The 24,854-nt window shown below is 42.5% G+C and overlaps 1 protein-coding gene across 1 annotated transcript in view; it reads right to left on the reverse strand.

Annotated features, from left to right (window-relative positions):
- The window catches only part of LOC124596624 (cytochrome P450 9e2-like), a 75,912-nt gene that overhangs the window by 12,034 nt on the left and 39,024 nt on the right, over nt 1–24,854 (reverse strand). The window contains exons 5-6 of the mRNA XM_047135850.1: nt 12,764–12,914; nt 1,622–1,843 (exon numbers count right to left, since the gene is read on the reverse strand). Of these exons, the coding sequence (XP_046991806.1) occupies nt 1,622–1,843; nt 12,764–12,914 (373 nt within the window). The remainder of the gene's footprint in view (nt 1–1,621; nt 1,844–12,763; nt 12,915–24,854) is intronic.

Here is a 24,854-nt window from a genome sequence, read left to right on the forward strand (position 1 = left end):
CGAAAATTTCTGCTTGTGACTTTTTAATAGCTACGACAGTACTTGTAAGATTTATAACGAAAAGAGTGGAGCGCACGCAATACATAAGTGATGCACGTATAGTTCACCTCCTATCGTCTGTTGCACATGCGCAAGTGTTTCGTTATATCCCTATCTCTGATCCCATCCTACGCAAAGGTGTAGTGGCACCAAGTGGTAAGCTCCTTGACGACTTGCCTCCATAAAACTCGGTCCTGGCTATGGCGACTTGCTTGCTGCAAGCCCATTCAGGTCAGGCGCCTACTCTAATCTATACACCGCAATGGTGATCGCCCTTTAGGTCTTCAGTCGTCCAATTTTCCCTACACGATTGTTATTTCCGTTGCCTCTTCCCTTTTTCGTTATGAGTATTACAAATATTGACAAACCTATTACAAAATTATCAAGTACAAATCTTCAGGGCTATCCTGTATGCCGGTATTATTCTCTATAGGAGGAAGAGAAATTATGTTGTAGTTTTTAGTCCAATTTAGAAACGTGTTATATTAAAAATTATTCCTATTTAAATAATTATTTTCTGACATGTGGAATAATCGGGTTTACTGCCGGATGTTTGTGTCGCTCTGCCACAATATTTCGGCCACGTAACTCGTTGCCTTCTTCAGGTGCTACACGAGACTGCCGTGTTGGAGGATCTTGTCCAGTATTTATGCCCAGAGGGCGCTGGGTGCTCTCTTTGCCGTCCGCGCCCGCCTGGCGCTGCATGTAATGTGTTGTCTCTTCCCCGGTGTTACGTGCCCGACATATTTTGCCAGAGCGGCACAAACATCCGGCAGTAGACCTGATTATTCCACATGTCACGATCTCGCCGGGAAAGCCTGAACAGTTACAATTATTTTTTGCTTTTTAGTCGTGTGTGAGTGAAATTTCTCAAGGATTTTGAACATTTTGGTGAGGTTTTATATTTTATTTAAATAATTATTTCTGTGTATACCAGCTTTTTACGCCCAGCTTCACCTGTGTACGTGTATGTTATACATATTGCGCACATATGCTCCTCCATCTCTCTCTGCCAGTCTCTTCTTCCCCCCCCCTCCCCCCCCTCTGTCAGCTGTGCCCACCCACTCACATACTGCCTCGAAAGTACTCCAATACTACCCGCACAGCATGCTGGTCCTGCAGGGCAGCCAGGATTTTAGGCGTTACCAATATTTTTCGCCTTCACCCCGACCTTACCAGACATACCAACAGAAAACGAGGTAATATTGCATTCTCACCCAGTTCCAAAACTGGCTCATTTGGAAGTTAGTCTAAAATCAACTGCGAAGTTGTAAACTGCAGATCAGGGATTTTCTCTGCCTCGTGATGGCTGGGTGTTGTGTGATGTCCTTAGGTTGGTTAGGTTTAAGTAGTTCTAAGTTCTAGGGGACTGATGACCATAGATGTTAAGTCCCATAGTGCTCCGAGCCATTTGAACCATTTTTTTTTGTTAACTGCAGACAGACAAACAAGTAAGTGATCTGATAAAAAGATGTTAAAATGTAATGGGCTGAGTGACCACTAATCCGCACCTGAAAATATCTGAGCTAGGTGACGAAGAGGAAACGGTTCGTAAACGAGTGTATACAGTGGCTCAACTTGCCTGCAATGACCCAGTCGAGGTAGTCGCAGCGCGTGAGGTCGTCGTGGCTGATCTCCCCGGTCGCCGCAGACCTGCACTCGTCTAGCTCCTTCTGCAGGCGCGCCTGGACGTCGGGGTGGAGGGCCAGCAGGTACGTCGTGAAGCACAGCAGGTTTGTGGTCGAGTCGAAGCCGGCCAGCAGGAAGAACATCACCTGCGCTGCCATCTCGATGTCGGTGAGCGCTGTTTGTGGACAGAGGAGTGGGACGTAATTTCTCTTGCAGGCTCAAAGGTTCAGATAGTTGTAAACAAGGCTATTCAGAGTACTTGTAATGGCTAATAAACAAGAACGAACAACAATACTCAAGTAAGTAAAACACAAATGCGAAAACACATACGGATATGGAAATGTAGCGATCGAGGCAATATTATAGTAGCAAAGCTGACTAAACAACCCACGTTGCACACTGTGTATAACCTCCCTCTTTTCATAGCGTCTATCCCGTCCTGTGGACCCGCTGTCTTCGCAGTTTGACAGGTTAATATCACGCCTTTTCTACCGCCACTGCAGTCAGTTAGCCTAACTGTCTATAAATCGTCTAAAATTTCTTCTGTCTTTGAAGCTTTGGTGTTTTGCAGCTTTGATGTATGTGATGGTGCACATTTCAACATGTATACACTGTTTCTGAAACGGTACATATCTTAAGTGCCTTAATATGACGAAAAATAGATTAAGCTCCAGGCTTTCATGTAAAAGGCGTTACAATACTGCTTTTGTTTTTTTATTTTATTTCAAAACGGTACTTACTTTAAAAAGGTGCCTCGTAGTTCCCACGAACCGCAGTTGAGGCCTGAATCGTTTGTAGTGCCCAAGTCCGGCCATCCTGATTTAGGTTTTCCGTCGTTTCCCCGAAACGCTTCAGGCAAATGCTGTGTTGGTTCCTGTGAAAGGACACGGCCGCCTTCGTTCCCCATCCTTCCCTAATCCGTTGCGACCGATGACTTCGCTGTTTGGTCCCCCAGAGAAACCAACGAACCGGAGCGAAGGATCACAACAGGTATTGTCTATTCAGGCACATCAGGAATTGTACATGTAATATATCATTTCTTTACCGCGTGTCTGTGTATAAAAATTGTGAAGCTAGATTGGAAAGCAAAGACATTACTGCATTAGCGGAAAATGGTTAAATATTATCTCAGAGCGAGCATGACCCCTGTACGTAGTAATTAAGACTAAGACTATTAGGGCTTCTTGTGTTCTGGGCTGGACCAAGATGGAAAACAAATGGTTAGATGGACTATTAATTAAATAAAGGATATGTTCATCTGCATTGTATTAGTACGACAGTATTATTCTTACCAAAGAAAAATAAATGGGTTTTCGTCGAAGAACATTTATTTGGCGAGACTCAACTAAAAATAATTATTTTTTTTCGTTATCACGCTGAACCAGGAAGTATACGACGCGACGAAATTAATCTGTATGTGATCAGAATATGACATTACATTTCAAACACACACATACAGCCAAGAACATACAATACCGTATGAAACATTTAATACATTTACTCGAGAATGACATAGAACATATTAAAATAAACGCCACAGGAAAATGCATCTTGTTTTTTAAGTTTCTTGTCAAGTTATTTTCGTTCAGCAGTATACATTTCCAGCTCCTCAAGCACACCAAGATACCGCCCACTGTCTGCTCTATGCAATGTCTCCATTGTTTTATCGACAGCAGTGAATTTATAACTATGTAATCGTAAATACAAGATGGTGTTTGCCAGCCGGGGTGGCCGAGCGGTTCTAGGTGGTACAGTCTGGAATCGCGCGACCGCTACGGTCGCAGGTTCGAATCCTGCCTCGGGCATGGATGTGTGTGATGTCCTTAGTTAGTTAGGTTTAAGTAGCTCTAAGTCTAGGGGACTGATGACCTCATATGTTAAGTCCCATAGTGCTCAGAGCAATTTGAGTCATTTTTGAAGATGGTGTTTTTCATTCACTATCACGTCAGTTACACGTAGATGCTTCGTTTCCAAAACATCTCTGCAGACCACGAGAGTACTTCCCAAACAACGCTCTGGATATAATAATGTTATGAAGCAGTGTTGTAATGTCAAGGATGAATTAAACGATTTTGCAGAATGACCCGACAAATCACAGAAGTATAGAACAGGATACAATGCTCCATCCGCTCTGCGAGATAATTTGAAGCACAGGACCTCAGAACGATGTGCACAGCGTTCAGATGTAACAACACCGTTATTTCAGAGTGTAACTACCGGAGAATACCACCGACAGCTGATTATTTGCGAGAAAAAAGACACATCTCACCAATCTGCTTCTAGATACGGTCTCTATAAACAGTGCAGTGCAATACTTAAGGTGTGTCACTGTCAAGCAACATATCTCAATGAAAGTTGGACCATATATACACTACTGGCCATAAAAACTCCTACACCACGAAGATGACGTGCTACAGAAGCGAAATTTAACCGACAGGAAGAAGATGCTCTGATATGCAAATGATTAGCTTTTCAGAGCATTCACACAAGTTTGGCGCCGATGGCGACACCTACAACATGCTGACATGAGGTAAGTTTCCAACCGATTTCACATACACAAACAGCAGTTAACCGGCTTTGTCTGGTGAAACGTTGTTGTGATGCCTCGTCTAAGGAGGAGAAATGCGTACCATCACGTTTCCGACTTCGATAAAGGTCGGATTGTAGCCTATCGCGATTGCGGTTTATCGTATCGCGACATAGCTGCTCGCGTTGGTCGAGATCCAATGACTGTTAGCAGAATATGGAATCGATGGGTTCAGGAGGGTAATACGGAACGCCGTGCTGGATCCTAAAGGCTTCGTATCACTAGCAGTCGAGATGACGGGCATCTTATCCGTATGGCTGTAACGGATCGTGCAGTCACGTCTCGATCCCTGAGTCAACAGATGGGGACGTTTGCAAGACAACAACCATATGCACGAACAGTTCGACGACGTTTGCAGCAGCATGGACTATCAGCTCGGAGACCATGGCTGCAGTTACCCTTGACGCTGCATTACAGACAGGAGCGCCTGCGATGGTGTACTCAACGACGAACCTGGGTGAAAGAATGGCAAAACGTCATTTTTTCGGATGAATCCAGGTTCTGTTTACAGCATCATGATGGTCGCATCCGTGTTTGGCGACATCGCGGTGAACGCACATTGGAAGCGTGTATTCGTCATCGCCATACTGGCGTATTACCCGGCGTGATGGTATGGGGTGCCACTGGTTACACGTCTCGGTCGCATTGACGGCACTTTGAACAGTGGACGTTACATTTCAGATGTGTTACGACCCGCGGCTCTACCCTTCATTCTATTCCTGCGAAACCCTACATTTCAGCAGGATAATTCACGAACGCATGTTGCAGGTCTTGTACGGGCCTTTCTGGATACAGAAAATGTTCGACTGCTGCCCTGGCCAGCACATTCTCCAGATCTCTCACCAATTGAACACGTCTGGTCAATGGTGGCCGAGCAACTGGCTCGTCACAATACGCCAGTCCGTACTCTTGATGAACTGTGGTATCGTGTTGAAGCTGCATGGGAAGTTGTACCTGTACACGCCATCCAAGCCATGTTTGACTCAATGCCCAGGCGTATCAAGGCGTTATTACGGCCAAAGGTGGTTGTTCCCGGTACTGATTTGTCACGATCTATGCACCCAAATTGTGTGAAAATGTAATCACATGTCAGTTCTAGTATAATATATTTGTCCAATGAATACCTGTTTATCATCTGCATTTCTTTTTGGTGTAGCAATAAAAGAAGGTTGTATACATGGAAGAATCCTGGAGATACTACAAGTATCAGATAGATTATATAATGGTAAGACAGAGATTTAGGAACCAGGTATTAAATTGTAAGCCATTTCCAGGGGCAGATGTCGACTGTGACTACAATCTATTGGTTACGAACTGTAGATTAAAACTGAAGAAACTGCAAAAAGGTGAGAATTTAAGGAGATGGAACCTGGAAAAACTGACTAAACCAGAGGTTGTATAGAGTTTCAGGGAGACCATAAGGGAACAATTGACAAGAATGGGGGAAAGAAATACAGTAGAAGAAGAATGGGTAGCTCTGAAGGATGAAGTAGTAAAGGCAGCAGTGGATCAAGTAGGTAAAAAGACGAGGGTAGTAGAAATCCTTGGGTAACAGAAGAAATATTAAATTTAATTGATGAAAGGAGAAAATATAAAAATGCAGTAAATGAAGCAGGCGAAAAGGAATACAAACGTCTCAAAAATGAGATCGACAGGAAGTTCAAAATGGGTGAGCAGGGATGGCTAGAGGACAAATGTAAGGATGTAGAGGCTTATCTCACTAGGGGTAAGATAGATACTGCCTACAGGAAAATTAAAGAGACCTTTGGAGATAAGAGAAGCACTTGTATGAACATCAAGAGCTCAGATGGAAACCCAGTTCTAAGCAAAGAAGGGAAAGCAGAAAGGTGGAAGGAGTATATAGAGGGTCTATACAAGCGCGATGTACTTGAGGACAATATTATGGAAATGGAAGAGGATGTAGATGAAGACGAAATGGGAGTTACGATACTGCATGAAGAGTTTGACAGAGCACTGAAAGACCTGAGTCGAAACAAGGCCCCGGGAGTAGATAACATTCCATTGGAACTACTGACGGCCTTGGGAGAGCCAGTCCTGACAAAGCTCTACCATCTAGTGAGCAAGATGTATGACACAGGCGAAATACCCTCAGACTTCAAGAAGAATATGATAATTCCAATCCCAAAGAAAGCAGGTGCTGACAGATGTGAAAATTACCGAACTATCAGTTTAATAAGTCACAGCTTCAAAATACTAACACCTTTACAGACGAATGAAAAAACTGGTAGAAGCCAACCTCGGGAAAGACCAGTTTGGATTCCGTAGAAATATTGGATCACGTGTGTCAATACTGACCTTACAACTTATGTTAGAAGAAAGATTAAGGAAAGGCAAACCTACGTTTCTGGCATTTGTAGACTTAGAGAAAGCTTTTGACAGTGTTGACTCGAATAATCTCTTTCAAATTCTAAAGGTGGCACGGGTAAAATACAGGGAGCGAAAGGCTATTTACGATTTGTACGGAAACCAGATGGCAGTTATAAGAGTCGATGGGCATGAAAGGGAAGCAGTGGTTGGGAAGGGAGTGAGACAGGGTTGTAGCCTGTTCCCGATGTTATTCAATCTGTATATTGAGCAAGCAATAAAGGAAACAAAAGAAAAATTCGGAGTAGGTATTAAAGTCCATGGAGAAGAAATAAAAACGATGAGGTTCGCCGATGACATTGCAATTCTGTCAGAGACAGCAAAGGACTTGGAAGAGCAGTTGAACGGAATGGACAGTGTCATGAAAGGAGGATATAAGATGAAGATCAGCAAAAGCAAAACGAGGATAATGGAATGTAGTTGAATTAAGTCGGGTGATGCTGAGGGAATTAGATTAGGAAATGAGACAAATTAAAATAGTAGATGATTTTTGCTATTTGGGGAGAAAAATAACTGATGATGGTCGAAGTAGAGAGGATATAAAATGTAGACTGGCAATGGCAAGGAAATCGTTTCTGAAGAAGAGAAATTTGTTAACATCGAGTATAGATTTAAGTGTCAGGAAGTCGTTTCTGAAAGTATTTATATGGAGTGTAGCCATGTATGGAAGTGAAACATAGACGATAAATAGTTTAGACAAGAAGAGAATAGAAGCTTTCGAAATATGGTGCTACAGAAGAATGCTGAAGATTAGATGGGTAGATTACATAACTAATGAGGAGGTATTGAATAGAATTGGGGAGAAGAGGAGTTTGTGGCACAACTTGACTGGAAGAAGGGATCGGTTGGTAGGACATGTTCTGAGGCATCAAGGGATCACCAATTTAGTACTGGAGGGCAGCGTGGAGGGTAAAAATCGTAGAGGGCGACCAAGAGATGAATACACTAAGCAGATTCAGAAGGATATAGGTTGCAGTAGGTACTGGGATATGAAGAGGCTTGCACAGGATAGAGTAGCATGGAGAGCGCATCAAATCAGTCTCAGGACTGAAGACAACAACAACAATTTTAATGGCCATAGTGTATAATTTACCGTCAGATACGAAACTTTAAAGTAATAAAGATATTGAAAATCTGATTACACCATCAGAATCGTCATGCAAATAATAGTAATGTGGATGTTTCTTTTTGAGGTATCATGATTCATCTGGCTACAATTAATTTCTATACGATGTGTGAAATGTGTGCGATTAAGGTTTCACAAAGTCCCCCATCTTTGGCATTCCCGGCGTGTCTCCTTTATCGACATAGCGTCACCATGTAATTCCCAGCCATGCGGCTGGACGCCTCTTGCTTGGGCCAGATTCTGCCACCACGTGGTCTGCCTGCCGAGCGGCCGGCGCCCGCCAAGATGCCCGTGCGGCCGCTGCTTCCTGCGAACTTGGAATATTTTTCAGGGCTTGACGACTCCCCCGTTACCTCACACCTGTCATCCATGAGACCCGCAGTCAGGGCCGAATGCACCCCTGAAAAGACGGGTATGGGGAGGAGTATAGTGTTACAATAACACTGAGCGTTGAGTGAACCATGCTCAAAGATTTGGAAGTCAGTATGACAACACAGCGTTACACCTCTCCACACCATAACACTTAGTCCACAAAACGATCATGTTCAGCCATGTTTCTGGGTGGATTACGCGTTCCCACCTCTCAACAGATAAGGGTGCATCCAGGATTGTCGAACATGATCATTTTGGTGCTTCAGGTGTTATAGTGTGGTGCGACATAATGCTGCACGGATGAGCTACCTCCAAATCTATGAACACGGTTCATTCACCACCACCGTTACTGCGACGCTTACTCCTTCTCCATGTGCGTCTTTGAGGGGTGCGTTGGCCCTGACTTCATTTTTAAGGATGACAACGGGCGACCGCATCGAACTGCGCAGATGACAGAGCTGTTGTAGAAGGGTATTCGGTGAATAGACTGGCGTGCCGGTTTCCCTGACCTTAAGTTCCATGGGGCACGTGTGCGAGGCGTTGGGGAGATGTATGTATTGCAGAACGTCCACATGTACCAAAGACGATCCAGCTGATGTCAAACGCGCTGTTGGGGGGATGTAAGACCCCACAACGAGAACTTCTCACCAAGTTTATGGCCAGCGTGGCAGAATTATGCAGAACACGCACTGCCGTTCGGGGGGATTACACATCCTATTGAGAGCCATGTTACCCCTTCTTGTGACGTCCAGGACACCATCATGAATCGAGGTAACTTCAGCGTAATAACTGTCTTTGAAAAGAAGTGTCGTTCCTGTTCGTCTCATAGCGTATTTCTTTCAATTATCTTCTGTTCTAAAATCATTATGAGAAAAAAAAAGGAAGTGAGCGTTTGGCATCATTGGCCGGGAGGCCCCTTACGGGGCAGGTCCGGCCGCCTTGGCGCAGGTCTTATTACATTCGACGCCACATTGGGCTACCTGCGCGCCAAAAGGGATGAAATGATGATGAAGACAACACGACAACCAGTCCCTGAGTGGAGAAAATCCCCGACCCAGCCAGGAATCGAACCCGGGCCCGTAGGACGGCAATCCGTCACACTGACCACCCAGCTATATAAGACTAATTTTTCATCTAACAAAGTTTTTTTTAAAAAAAAAACAACAACAATATTGTCTCGTTCAAAGTAGTTCTCTTCAGCAGCTACACACCGGTGGAGACGTTCTTCCTAGTAGCAGCACTGAAAGGGTTCAATGGTAGGACTTTAACATGTCGGTCACATTCTTTTGAACGTTGTCCAGAGTCCCAAAATGACGTCCTTTTGAGACAGTTTTCAATTTCTGGAAAAGACGAAAGTCACAAGGATTCAGATCGGATGACTAGGGGGCTATGGTACAACAAGAATGCCTTTTGAGGCCAAAAGTTCCGAGATGGAACTAGCCATGCGACGTGCGTAGTTGTCTTGATGCGGCATCCAGTTATCTGAAGTGACCTGTCTCATTCGTTCACCCTTTTCTTAAACCTTTCGAGGACATCTTTGTAAAACACTTGATCGACAATGAGAGAGAGACAGGAGACCCTCTGTAAAGTTTGGAAGGTAGGAGACGAGGTACTGGCAGAAGTAAAGCTGTGAGGACGTGGCGTGGGTATCTCAGTTGGTAGAGCACTTGCCCGCGAAAGGCAAAGGTCCCGAGTTGGAGTCCGGGCCGGCACATAGTTTTAAGCTGCGAGGAAGTTTCACTTGATCGACAGTTTGTCTTGGAGAAACAAATTATTTATGCACGATGCCCATACAGTCAAAATAGCAAATCAGCATTGTTTTTATCTCTGATTTGCTCATTCTAACTTTATTCGATCGAGGAGGTGTTTCAGTGTCCCAATCTTCACTTTCCCGCTTTCTCTCAGGATCGTACTAAAAAATCCAGCATTCATGACCTGTGACCACACGAATGTGTCATTCGTGGTCATTGTCAGTGCTGTCAAGATCAATCCACACATTTCTTCGACTGTCCTTCTGCTCAGGTGTAAGGCTTTTCGGCACCATTTTGGCACAAACCTTTCGCATGTTAAAATCTTCGATCAAATATTAACGTACGGTAAAAGTGTAACAGGTCACCCATCATCCTTACTGTTAAAACGTCCGTCTGAATTCACAAGGGCAGGTACACATTCGACGTCTTTGAAGATGAACGTATCCCTGAGCGAGGTTTATTTTCGGTGTGGCCTCGGGCATCCAAAAACGATTTGTGCCGGGGCGAAAAACTTGTGCTCTTGATAAGGAAACTTCCCTTATAGGCCTGTTTCATCTTTCCAAAGGTCACGCTCGGAGATTCCTCAAGTTTAAAACAAAGCTTGAGTGCATAACATTGCTCTTATTTCCGCTGTTCCATTTTCGTAACACACAACAAAAATCAGCTCCACCAATGACGGTCTCAAAAATCACGTGATGTGTTCGCGGTACTGAAGCTCGGACTCACCATCTGGAAAATGTAGAACAACGCAGTGTTGCCAGATCGCTCGCAGCGTTGTCACTCTCATTGCTCACCTCGCACGTCTCGTACATTATAGCAGATTTTTTTTTTGTGTATTGTCCAATAATTGGCAACCAATGCTGTAGAATCACAATAAAGTCTTGAGATGTTCAATTGGCTCCTTTATTAGAACATGTTACGCGTTTCGGGATTACACCCATCTTCAGACATCTGTTACAAAAAAAGTAGAAAACATAAGTGAACAGCACAGTCAACACGGCTCAGCGCTACAGAAAATGAGATCTGGTCATATGAGTTACACACCACAAACTTCGACTCCTTCCTAACCAACCAGGCGTCCAGCCTTGACAACTAAAAGGAGTGTCGAATAACATATGACTGTAACTGCGACACAAGCAGTCTTGAAGCAGAGCGCATACTGACGCTAAACAAGTCAACTAGCAGCGAAGCGCCCTTGGTAGGGGGCGCTTCATGGTCGTGTGCTCCGTGCGTTCACATGTAATTTAATAATAATATACTCAGCATGTAACATCTAACATGGTGTAATTACGACTAGCAACCGGAATAGTACTTCTGTACACGTTAACACTAAAGGACTTTTTTTTTATTTTTAAAAACTCCAAATTTTTTTACACTGCCATACTATGCCTATAGCCAGTAGTGCCACTAAGCACATCTCAAACCATATGTCTATATAAAATTAATAACAGGGGATGGGGGAGGGAGTTCCTTCATGAAAAAAACCTTTCAACCTCTCATGAAGGCACTTCCCCCACCCCCTATTATTTATTTTATATTGACATATGGTTTGAGTTGTGCGTAGTGGCACTGCTGGCTATAGGCATATTATGGCAATGTATTAAAAAAATTTGAGTTTTAAAATTTAAAAAAAATCCTTTAGTGTTAACGTGTACGGAAGTACTATTCGGGTTGCTATTTGGGGAGTCAAATAACTGATGATGGTCGAAGTAGAGAAGATATAAAATGTAGACTGGCAATGGCAAGGAATGTGTTTCTGAAGAAGAGAATCTGTTAACATCGAGTATAGATTTAAGTGTCAGGAAGTCGTTTCTGAATGTATTTGTATGGAGTGTAGCCATGTATGTAAGTGAAACATGGACGATAAATAGTTTGGACAAGAAGAGAATAGAAGCTTTCGAAATGTGGTGCTACAGAAGAATGCTGAAGATTAGATGGGTAGATCACATAACTAATGAGGAGGTATTGAGTAGAATTGGGGAGTAGAGGAGTTTGTGGTACAACTTGACAACAAGACGGGACCGGTTAGTAGGACATGTTCTGAGGCATCAAGGGATCACAAATTTAGCATTGGAGGGCAGCGTGGAGGGTAAAAATCGTAGAGGGAGACCAAGAGATGAATACACTAAGCAGATTCAGAAGGATGTGGGTTGCTGTAAGTACTAGGAGATGAAGAAGCTTGCACAGGATAGAGTAGCATGGAGAGCTGCATCAAACCAGTCTCAAGACTGAAGACCACAACAACAACAGATGTTATACGCTGAGTATATTATTATTAAATTACATGTGAACGCGTGGAGCACACGACCATGAAGCGCCCCCTACCAAGGGCGCTTCGCTGCTAGTTGACTTGTTTAGCGTCAGTATGCGCTCTGCTTCAAGACTGCTTGTGTCGCAGTTACAGTCATATGTTATTCGACACTCTCTTTCAGTTGTCAAGGCTGTACGCCTGGTTGGTTATGAAGGAGTTGAAGATTGTGGTATGTATCTCATGTGACCAGATCTCATTTTCTGTAACGTTGAGACGTGTTGAGTGTGCTGTTCACTTATGTTTTGTAACAGTTGCCTGAAGATGGGTGTAATCCTGAAAGGCGTAACATGTTCTAATAAAGGAGTCAATTGAACATCTCATGACTTTTTTGCGATTGTAGAGCATTGGTTGTCGGCTATTAACGCAAAAATGATCGCAAGCTTCAGACGGGATTTTATGTCCTGTATATCATATATTGTCCAAGTTTCATTGGGCTATGTTGGCAGTGAGACATTATGCGATGAAAGTTACTTTCGTCCTTAACTTTTGCACACAAGTGTATTTAGGATCACTAGATTACTTCGACAGTGCAGCCACCTGCTGTTGCGTCACTGAGTGCTCACCCGTTCCGTCCTCGTGGCGAGCCTCTATCAGCAGCTGCAACACGTCCGGACGTCTGGAGCTGGACGACCGCCGCCGCGCCTCCACCGCGTCCCGCACCAGGCGCAACAGGAAGTCGCGGCTGGAGGCGCGGACGAAGGGGATCCCCAGCGCCTGCAGCACACCGCACGGCATCCCGCCTTACAACTGTGGCAAAGTGGGTGTGGCGATACGGGCAAGAGACAAACAATACCTTCACTGCGCGGTAACAACGGTGAAGTCACTGGAGACAGTGCCACTAAAGCAGAGTTATTAAACACGGTTTACCGAAACTCCTTCACCAAAGAAGACGAAGTCAATATTCCTGAATTCCAATCAAGAACATCGGCCAAGATGAGAAACATAGAAGTAGATGTCCTCCGTGTAACAAAGCAGCTTAAATCACTTAATAAAGTCCAGGCCTCCGGTCCAGAATGTATACCAATCAGATTCCTCTCAGAGTATGCTGATAAAATAGCTCCTTACTTAGCAATTATATACAACCACTCGCTCACAGAAAGATACGTACGTAAAGACTGGAAAATTGCTCAAGTCACACCATTACCCAAAAAGGGAAGTAAGAGTAATCCGCTGAATTACAGACCTATATCACTAACGTCGATTTGCAGTAGGGTTTTAGAACATATACTGTATTCGAACATTATGAAGTACCTCGAAGAAAACGATTTATTGACATATAGTGAGCACGGATTCAGAAAATGTCGTTCTTGTGAAACACAACTAGCTCTTTATACTTATGAAGTAATAAGTGCTATCGACAGGGGATGTCAAATTCATTCTATATTCTTAGATTTCCAGAAGGGTTTCGACACCGTTCCTCACAAGCGTCTTCTAAGCATACTGCGTGCCTACGGACTATCGCCTCAGTTGTGCAACTGGATTCGCGATTTCCTGTCAGAAAGGTCGAAGTTCGTAGTAATAGACGGAATGTCATCGACTGAAACAGAAGTAATATCCGGCGTTCCCCAAGGAAGTGTTATAGGCCCTCTATTGTTCCTGATCTACAATAACGACATAGGAGACAATCTGAGTAGCCGTCTTAGATTGTTTGCAGATGATGCTGTCATTTACCGTATTGCAAAGTCATCAGATGATCAAAACCACTTGCAAAATGATTTAGATGAGATATCTGTATGGTCCGAAAAGTGGCAATTGGCCCTGAATAAAGAAAAGTGTGAAGTTATTCACATGATTACTAAAAGAAATCGGCTAAATTTCGATTACGCGAGAAGTCACACAAATCTGAGGGCTGTAAACTTAGGGATTACAATTACAGATAACCTAAATTGGAACGATCACATAGATAATATTGTGGGTAGAGCAAACCAAACACTACGATTCATTGGCAGAGCACTTAGAACGTGCAACACCTACTAAAGAGACTGCTTATACCACGCTTGTCCGCCCTATTCTGGAGTACTGCTGTGCGGTGTGGGATCCGCATCAGGTGGGCAGCTCGTTTTGTATTGTCGCGAAATAGGGGAGATAATCTCACAGACATAATACGTGAATTGGAGTGGCAATCACTAAAACAAAGGCGTTGCGACGGGATCTTCTCATGAAATTTCAATCGCCAGTTTTCTCCTCCGATTGCGAGAACATTCTGTTGGCACCAACCTACATAGGAAGAAATGATCATCACGATAAAATAAGAGAGATCAGGGCCCGCACGCAAAAATTTAAGTGCTTTTTTTTCCCCGCATGCCGTTCGAAAGTGGAACGGTAGAGAGACAGCATGAAGGTGGTTCATTGAACCCTCTGCCAGGCACTTTATTGTGAACAGCAGAGTAATCACGTAGATGTAGATGTAGAACACGTATATATATTTACATGACTGTGTGGCACCTGTTCTTAGGGACTTGCCTAAAAGAACAGACATTACGCATTTGTATAATTCATTCGTCTCGATGGGCAATGAGTCTACACCCTCAGTGCGAATGCGCATGTACGTTGGACCACCTGGGGCCATCTAAAAATCTGCCAGTGTTGAGGACGTGCATGGGGATTGCGTATAGGTGGAGGTAGTTACGAATGTGAGTCAGCCAGAGAACGTGCCGAGACTGTCAGCGCATTTGCGATAAACACTGTTCCGGTGGCGCAGTGGTTAACCAAGCTGCCTAGTAAGTAGGAGGTCCTGGGTTCGAGTCCTGGTCTGGCACACATTTTCACTTCGTGCCACTGATTCTGCACAAATTCCCGATGCAGCTGATAGCATTAGTTCCTTCCCTTCCATTCTCCCTTCTTCCCCTGCAATATACATAACACGTATTTCTGACAGTAGGAGCGACTACAAAAGAGATTCATTTACTCGCCGGGTGGTCTGATACATTACCAGGCTTGTCATGGCCTGTATGGTAAGTATGTCGGTAAAATCAAAAGACACTCAAATGAAGAGTGGAAACGTCTAACGTTGTAAGTGCCAAATCTCACCTTCGCCGGGAGGATCGAAAAAAAGTATCTCTTTTTGTACATAACATACTTGTTAAGCCGTGCTCTCTCCCAACTATGCGTTTTCGTGAACTTCACTGTTTATGTGTTTGGTTTCCCGCCCTTATCTCGGTTACATCGTGGTTCTTCTTCCTTCTACGAGTGGTAGCTGTGATGTGTATCGATATTTGCGCCGTGTACCATCTTTGGTTTGGTGCGTATAGTTTCCGGCAAGGGAGTCTGGAGAGAGTCGGTCGGTTGTTGAGGACGAGGTAAGTTATCTCCGTGCGGTGCAGTCGGCTGCGGAGTGTGGAGCTGTCCGATCGCTACGAGCTTCGTGGTTCGCCGACCCAGGGCGTCAAAGTTGAGTAGTGGTTTCAACCACCCAAGCCACGTCTATTCATGTAGTGGTGGTTCGCTTCGGTGGTTTGCCGTTGGGGAGGCTTTCCGGTGAGCAACACCGAGTGGTTCTACTGCTGAGATTTACCCGCCACCTGACGCAATTAACTATTTTCGTCGACTACGATTTGAGTGGACCAGTGGAATTTTCTGTCTTGTGGCCGTTAGTGTTATGGTTACCTGCCCTGGGCACTGACGTAAATTCTGGCTGTTGTCAGCTATTTTAAATTTTACGCACTGAAAAGGCGCTTTATGAAAAAATAACACCGAGAGCGTTTGACATTTCTACTTTTCAAATGTTCGCTTGTGGCAGTGCGAGCCCAAAAAGCAGAACTCATCTACTAATTTAAGTGTCTCATTTACTAACCTAGTTCCCTCAGCATAATCTGATTTAATTCGACTACTTTCCACTATCATCGTTTTGCTTTTGTTGATGTTCATCTTATATCCTCCTTTTCAAGAGACAGTCCATTTCTTTCAACTGCTCTTCCAAGTCCTTTTCTGTCTCCGCCAAAATTGCAATGTCAATGGCAAACCTCAAAGTTTTTATTTCTTCTCCCTTGACTTTAATGCCTACTCCAAATTTTTCTTTTGTTTCCTTTACTGGTTGCTCAATATACAGATTGAATAACATTGGGGATAGGCTACAACCCTGTCTTACTCCCTTCTCAACCACTGCTTCCCTTTCGTGCCCCTCGTCTCCAGTAACTGCCATCTGATTTCTGTACAAATTGTAAATAGCCTGTCGCTCCCTGTATTTTACCTCTGCCACCTTTAGAATTTGAAAGAGAGTATTCCAGTCAACATTGTCATAAGCTTTTCTCTAAGTCTACAAATCCTATAAACGTAGGTTTGCCTTTCCGTAACGTATCCTCTGTGAGAAGTTGTAGGGTCAGTATGGCCTTGCGTGTTCCTACGTTTCTCCGGAAGCCAAACTGATCTTCCTTGAGTTTGGCTTCTACCAGTTTTTCTATTCTTCTGTGTAGAATTCATGTTAGTATTTTGGAGGCGTAATTTATTAAACAGACAGTTCGGTAATTTTCACACCTGTCAGTTACTTCTTTCTTTGATACTGCAATTACTATATTCTTCTTTACGTCTGAGGGTATTTCGCATGTTTTATACATCTTCGAAACAATGGCTGGCTCTCCCTAGGTTGTCAGTAGCTCCAACGGAATGTTGTCTACTCCTGGGGCCTTGTTTCGACTTAGTTCTTTCAGTGCTCTGTAAAATTCTTCACGCAGTATCATATCTCCCACCCCGTTTTCATCTACGTCCTTTTCTATTTCCATAATATTGCACTCAGGTACATCTCCCTTGTATACACCCTCTATATACTCCTTCCATTTTTCTGCTTTCCCTTCGTTACTTAGGACTGGTTTTCCATCTGAGCTCTTGATATTCATACAGGTGGTTATCTTTTCTCCAAAGGTCTCTTTTCTTTTTCTGTAGGCGGCCTCTATCTTACCGCTAGTGAAATGTGCTTCCGCATCCTTACATTTTTCATCTAGCCATTCCTGCTTAGCCATTTTTTAGACGCTTGTATTCCCTTTCGCCTGCTTCATTTACTGCACTTTCATATTTTATCCTTTCATCAATTACATTCAATATCTCTTGTGGTACCCAAGGATTTCTAGTAGCCTTTTTACCTACTTTATCCTCTGCGACTTCACTCTTTCATCTCTCAAAACTACCCACTCTTCTTCTACTGCATTCCTTTCCTCGGTTCTTGTCAATCGTTCCCTAATGCTACCTCTGAAACTCAATACAACCTCTGGTTCTTTCAGTTCATCCAGGTCCCATATCCTTAAATTCCAGTCTTTTTTCAGTTGCCTCAGATTTAATCTACAGTGCATAACCAGTAAATTGCGGTCGGAGTCCACATCTGACCTTGGAAATATCTTACAATTTAAAACCTGGATCCGAAATCTCTGTCTTACCTGTATACAATCAATCTGAAACCTCCTGGTGTCTCGAGATCTCTTCCACATATACAACATTCTTTCATGATTATTAAACCAAGTGTTAGCTATGATTGAATTATGCTGTGCGTCCTTTTACTCCTTTCCACCAGTCCATATTCAGCTACTACTTTTTTTCTTGTTCCTTTTCCTAGTATCGAATTCCAATTCCTCATGACTATTAAATTTTCGTCTCCCTTAACTATCTGAATAATTCCTTTTACCTCATCATACATTTCTTCAATCTTTGTCATCAAAGGTTTCTTAAAATCGATGAAAAGTAGTACTATGACCGGGTTAGGAACTTCAAAGCGAAGGTCAGAGACACAAGTACCTATTTATAACAAATCGGTGCAGGGTGCCTAGCTACAGTTAGAACTTTAGTGACCCGCAGTGTAACAGGCAGTTGCGTCCCAAGTTTCATAATGAAATACGTTTTGTAGACGCGTATAAAAATTTCCTTTAACATAACTTCACAAGTTTGCATCTACGATAACACAGATGTTTGGACCTACGTAAGAGGTGTACGAGAAAAGTAGTGACACTGACAACTCTGCGAGCGATCTGCAACGCTGCATTGTTTTACTTGAGGAGACAGGAGTGTTCATCCCTTCCACATGCTCAGTCCGAATTTCAGCTCCATAGAGCCATCATGTGATTTTGGAGAGCGCCATCAATGAAGCTGAGTTTTTGTTGCATGCTACGAAAATGGAACAGTGGAATTTGTGTATGCGCAAATATGAACATCGGAAAGTTGAAACAGGCCTACGGGGAACATGCTTATCAAGAACACAAGCTCTTCGCTGGCACAAATCATTTTTCGAAAGCCGAGAACATATTGAAAATGAACCTCACTCAGGGACATCTTGAAGAACCGACGAAACGTGAGGTCTGACAGAAGTTTAATAATGAGGATGATGGGTGGCCTGTTAAACGTACATCAAATCTTGACCATGGCTTTGCACATGCATTAGGTCTGTGCTGAAATGGTGCCGAAAAATCTCATAACTGAGCAGGATAATCGAAAAAATGAGTGCGTTCTTCTTTTTGAGAGGGCTAGCACAGATGGGTGATGAATCCTGGCTTTCTGAATACAGTCCTGAGACAAAGAAGTACAGTGAGTAGTGGCACACTAAGAAGTCTCCTCAACTGAAAAAACTCGAACAACAAATCAAAGATTAAAACAATGCTGATTTGCTTTTTGGACAGTAGGGTATCGTGCATAAATAATTGGTTCCTCCAGGAGAAACTGTCAACTAAGTGTTTTACAAACATGTTCTTGAAAGAGCCTGGAAAAGGGTGATCGAGTGAGACTGGACGTTGCAGATAAGTGGATGCTGCACCACGACAATGCCACATGTCACACGGCCACTCCCATCACAGAATTTTTGACCTCAAAAGGCGTACCTGTTGTTCAGAGCCCCCCTATTCACCTGATCTGTGTCGTTGGGAATTTGTTTGTCTTAAAATGCCGTTATTCTGTGATTCTGGAGAACATTCAAAAGAATGTTACCAACATGTTGAAGGCCCTACTAGTTGAAGCCTTCCAGCGAAGCTACCATGATTGAGAACAACGACTGCGCTAGTGTGTAGCTCCCGAAGGCAACTACTTTGAAGCGCACAGTATTGTTGTTCGCAAAAAAATATTTTTGCAAGCAACTTTTTCTGCAGTCAAGAGAATGAAGCACACCCACAGAAGCTCTCTGAGAGACTTCAGTTTAAAAGCTTATCTCCGAATTAGCAGTGCTCAGAAAGTGGTATTAGAGAGTGATACTTCAGTCGAAAGCAAAATACGAGGGTAAGTCAATTATTATCCGCAAAGTAGTTGTAAAATTTTATTGTAATCAAATAGGAAACTTACAAGAACATCATTTTTCGACATTGTCTCCTTGCGTTTCAACGCACTTGGTCCATCGTTGTACGAGCTTCCCGTTGCCGTCATAAAAGAAGATTCTCGGTTGAGCTGCGAGCCAGGAATGCATCGCTTCTTTCACTGCTTCGTCCGAGGAAAATCGGCGCCCCCTTAATGCCTGTTTGATTGGACCAAACAAGTGATAGTCAGAAGGGGCAAGATCGGGACTATATGCAGGATGATCCAGTACTTCAGACTTGAGTTTCTGGATCGTTTCAGCAGTGTGGGCAGCAGTATGCGGACGGGTATTGTCGTGAAACAACACAACACCTTTCGACAGGAATCCTCACCGTTTGCTTCGAGTTGCAGGCTTCAGCGTGGCAGGAAGCATCTCACTGTAACGTATACTGTTTATTGCTGTGCCCCTTTCCCCATAATGTTCCAGTACTGGACCTTGTGCGTCCCAAGAACCCGTAAGGATCAGTTTTCCTGCGACGGTTTGGGGTTGAACTTTTTCTTGCCCGGCGAATTTGGATGTTTCCATTCCATATTCCGCCGTTTACTCTTCAACTCGTAATGATGGATCCATGTTTCGCCACCAGTAATGATCCTGTCTAAGAAGTTGTCCCTTTCGTTACCATAGCGATCCAAATGTTTTTTGCAGATGTCCAAGCGCGCTTATTTGTGCAACTGTGTGAGTTGTTTTGAGACCCATCTTGCACGATTGCTGTGGATGATTTCGTAGGCAGAACCGTGATTAATTTGCACATATGTGCCACTTCGTCAATAATTAATTGTCTGTCTAAGAGAATCATTTCACGTGAACGCGCAATGGTTTCTTCATTTGTGGCGGAAAACGGTCGTCCGCCTTCTTCATCGTGCGTAACACTTGTGCGACCATTTCGAAACTTTTCAATCCATTCGTAGACACTCCATTGTGGCAAAACACTGTTCCCGTGCTGTACCGAAAGTCTTCGATGAATTTCGGCCCCTGATACGCCTTCCGGCGACAAAAAACGGATCACTGAACGTTGGTCTTCCTTGGTGCAAATAGACAGCGGAGCAGCCATGATTAACAGCACGGCAGGGATAACGAAACTAACCTACACTATTATTTAAACTAGTTGTCACTTGACAGGCAACGGGCTGCAGGGCTCCCGCCACCAATAAACCAATGACAGCCGGCGCTGTCGGCTGCCTCTGCGTTGCCACTTCGCTCTGCAGAGCTGACTGAGGCATTGTGCCAGCCAGTCCTTAGCGAGCTGTTGTAGACGTGCGGGTGAGAGATTTGAGTGACATAGCTTCGCGTGTTTACGATGTCTGATGAAAGCGGTCGCAAGAGAGGGAGGCCGAGGCTACACACTCCTCGGAAACCTCCAAAAAGTGGCGGACATGGCGTCGTTATACGCAGTCAGGCGCGTGAATACGTGTGTTCCTTAAGGGAGTATTTTGAGAGAGAGAGAGAGAGAGAGAGAGAGAGAGAGAGAGAGAGAGATGCAGGAGGGCCTCTCGTTCCTTTGGATAAGGTAGTGGAGCGAACGGCAGCTGGTCTGCAAGCTAGCGAACGATCAGTAATAAGAATCTGCAAGGAGAAATTCACGAAAGAAGGCTCAAGTGAATCATCTAAATTGGAGACACCTGGGAAAAAGAGGCGACTAGAGAAGAGGGTCACAAAACCTGACTCTTTTCAGGAAGATGCCATTCGTCGTCAAATACACGCATTTTATTCGAGGAAGGAGTATCCAACACTCAAAAAACCACATGCTACCCTCACAGCGGCTGACCTGTTTCAGGGCAGTAAATCGTCTTTGTTACGAGTCGTGAAAATGTTAGGATTCCGCTATAAATCCATCTCCGGCAGAAAGTTACTAATGGAACGCCAAGATATTGCAGCCTGGCGATGCCGCTTTCTTAGAGAATTAGTGGGGACAAATTTTGATGATATCGTTTGGCTTGATGAAACGAGGGTGAATGCATGACACAATTTAAAAAAAAGGCGGACAGACGGTACCATCAGCGGAAGTATGGCAGCTCCCATCGGCAGAGGTTAGATTAGATTAGATTAGATTAATACTAGTTCCATGGATCATGAATACGATATTTCGTAATGATGTGGAACGAGTCGAATTTTCCAATACATGGCATAATTAGGTTAATTTAACAACATACTTAAGTTAATATAACAACTTTATTTTTTGTGTTTTTTTGTTTTTCTTTATATTTATTTTTAGTATTTTTATTTTTTTAATATTTTTGTTTTTTTTTCTTTTTTTTCTTAATTTATATCTAAAAATTCCTCTATGGAGTAGAAGGAGTTGTCATTCAGAAATTCTTTTAATTTCTTCTTAAATACTTGTTGGTTATCTGTCAGACTTTTGATACTATTTGGTAAGTGACCAAAGACTTTAGTGCCAGTATAATTCACCCCTTTCTGTGCCAAAGTTAGATTTAATCTTGAATAGTGAAGATCGTCCTTTCTCCTAGTATTGTAGTTATGCACACTGCTATTACTTTTGAATTGGGTTTGGTTGTTAATAACAAATTTCATAAGAGAGTATATGTACTGAGAAGCTACTGTGAATATCCCTAGATCCTTCAATAAATGTCTGCAGGATGATCTTGGGTGGACTCCAGCTATTATTCTGATTACACACTTTTGTGCAATAAATACTTTATTCCTCAGTGATGAATTACCCCAAAATATGATGCCATATGAAAGCAATGAGTGAAAATAGGCGTAGTAAGCTAATTTACTAAGATGTTTATCACCAAAATTTGCAATGACCCTTATTGCATAAGTAGCTGAACTCAAACGTTTCAGCAGATCATCAATGTGTTTCTTCCAGTTTAATCTCTCATCAATGGACATACCTAAAAATTTGGAATATTCTACCTTAGCTATATGCTTCTGATTAAGGTCTATATTTATTAATGGCGTCATACCATTCACTGTACGGAACTGTATGTACTGTGTCTTATCAAAATTCAGTGAGAGTCCATTTACAAGGAACCACTTAGTAATTTTCTGAAAGACAGTGTTGACAATTTCATCAGTTAATTCTTGTTTCTCAGGTGTGATTACTATACTTGTATCATCAGCAAAGAGAACTAACTTTGCCTCTTCATGAATATAGAATGGCAAGTCATTAATATATAATAAGAACAACAAAGGACCCAAGACTGACCCTTGTGGAACCCCATTCTTGATAGTTCCCCAGTTTGAGGAATGTGCTGATTTTTGCATGTTACGAGAACTACTTATTTCAACTTTCTGCACTCTTCCAGTTAGGTACGAATTAAACAATTTGTGCACTGTCCCACTCATGCCACAATACTTGAGCTTGTCTAGCAGAATTTCATGATTTACACAATCAAAAGCCTTTGAGAGATCACAAAAAATCCCAATGGGTGGTGTTCGGTTATTCAGATCATTCAAAATTTGACTGGTGAAAGCATATATGGCATTTTCTGTTGAAAAACCTTTCTGGAAACCAAACTGACATTTTGTTAGTACATCATTTTTACAGATATGTGAAGCTACTCTTGAATACATTACTTTCTCAAACATTTTGGATAAAGCTGTTAGAAGGGAGATTGGACGGTAATTGTTGACATCAGATCTATCCCCCTTTTTATGCAAAGGTATAACAAAAGCATATTTCAGTCTATCAGGGAAAATGCCCTGTTCCACAGAGCTATTACACAGGTGGCTGAGAATCTTACTTATCTGTTGAGAACAAGCTTTTAGTATTTTGCTGGAAATGCCATCAATTCCACGTGAGTTTTTGCTTTTAAGCAAGTTTATTATTTTCCTAATTTCAGAGGGAGAAGTGGGTGAGATTTCAATTGTATCAAATTGCATAGGTATGGCTTCTTCCATTAACAGCCTAGCATCTTCTAATGAACACCTGGATCCTACTATATCCACAACATTTAGGAAATGATTATTAAAAATATTTTCAACTTCTGACTTTTTGTTCGTAAAGCTTTCATTCAATTTGATGGTCATACTGTCTTCCTCTGCTCTTGGTTGACCTGTTTCTCTTTTAATAATATTCCAAATTGTTTTAATTTTATTATCAGAGTTGCTGATTTCAGACATGATACACATACTCCTGGATTTTTTAATAACTTTTCTTAATATAACACAGTACTTTTTATAATTTTTGATAGTTTCTGGGTCACTACTCTTTCTTGCTCTCAGATACATTTCCCTTTTCCGGTTACAGGATATTTTTATACCCTTAGTAAGCCATGGTTTGTTACAAGGTTTCTTACGAGTATATTTAACTATTTTCTTGGGGAAGCAGTTTTCAAATGCATTTACAAAAATGTCGTGAAATAAATTATATTTTAAATTGGCATCAGGTTCATGGTACACCTCATCCCAGTCTAACTGCTGTAGGCTTTCCCTGAAATTTGCAATTGTTAAATCGTTGACTGAACGTACTACTTTGGAGGACTGTTTAGTATTGCTGAATGGAGCTATGTCATATATTGTAACTAGCTGTGCACCATGATCAGAAAGACCATTCTCAACAGGCTGAGCATTTATCTGGTTAAACTTAGCTTGGTCTATAAAGAAGTTATCTATCAGTGAGCTGCTATCCTTTACCACCCGAGTAGGAAAATCAATAACGGGTGTCAAATTGAAAGAACCGAGTAATACTTCAAGATCATTTTTCCTATTACCCTCTTTCAGAGAATCTACATTGAAGTCCCCACAAATAATAATTTGCTTCCCCCTGTCTGACAGATAGCACAACAAGGAGTCCAAATTTTTCAGAAATAGATGATAATTTCCTGATGGGGACCTATATACAGTTACAATTATAAATGTGCCTTTATTTAATTTAAGCTCACAGGCACATGCTTCTACATGTTTCTCTACACAAAACTTTTTTGTTTCTATACTTTTTGCACAATGATAACTTTTGACATATATGGCAACTCCTCCTTTCTCCATATTTTCTCTCATTACATGTGCAGAGAGCTTATAACCACTTACATTTACCTTATCCATATCAGTAACAATGTGATGCTCAGACAGGCATAGTATATCTATTTCATTCTCAGCTTCTAAATCTTCTAAACAAACCAGAAGCTCATCTACTTTATTCTTTTAACTCCCAATATTTTGATGAAATATACTTCCATTATTTTTAATTATACTTTTATGAGAACCTTTCCTTATTCTAACATTTGCAGCACTCTCCTGTCTGAGTTTCTCATTGTGCTTAGGCCTAGTTCCTATACCAGTGGTCACTTGGTGTTCAGAGAGGCAGATTATGTCAACTGGGTTGGGTGACTTTAATTCATCAATGCAATTACCTAGGACTGAGATACAACTTGGTGGGGATAAAATTTCTGGTGATTGGTGAAAATTTATAATTGGTAGCTGTGATTGGTGATCCA

The sequence above is a fragment of the Schistocerca americana genome, chromosome 2 (assembly GCF_021461395.2).
Source record: "Schistocerca americana isolate TAMUIC-IGC-003095 chromosome 2, iqSchAmer2.1, whole genome shotgun sequence".
In the NCBI taxonomy this organism is placed as follows: domain Eukaryota; kingdom Metazoa; phylum Arthropoda; class Insecta; order Orthoptera; family Acrididae; genus Schistocerca; species Schistocerca americana.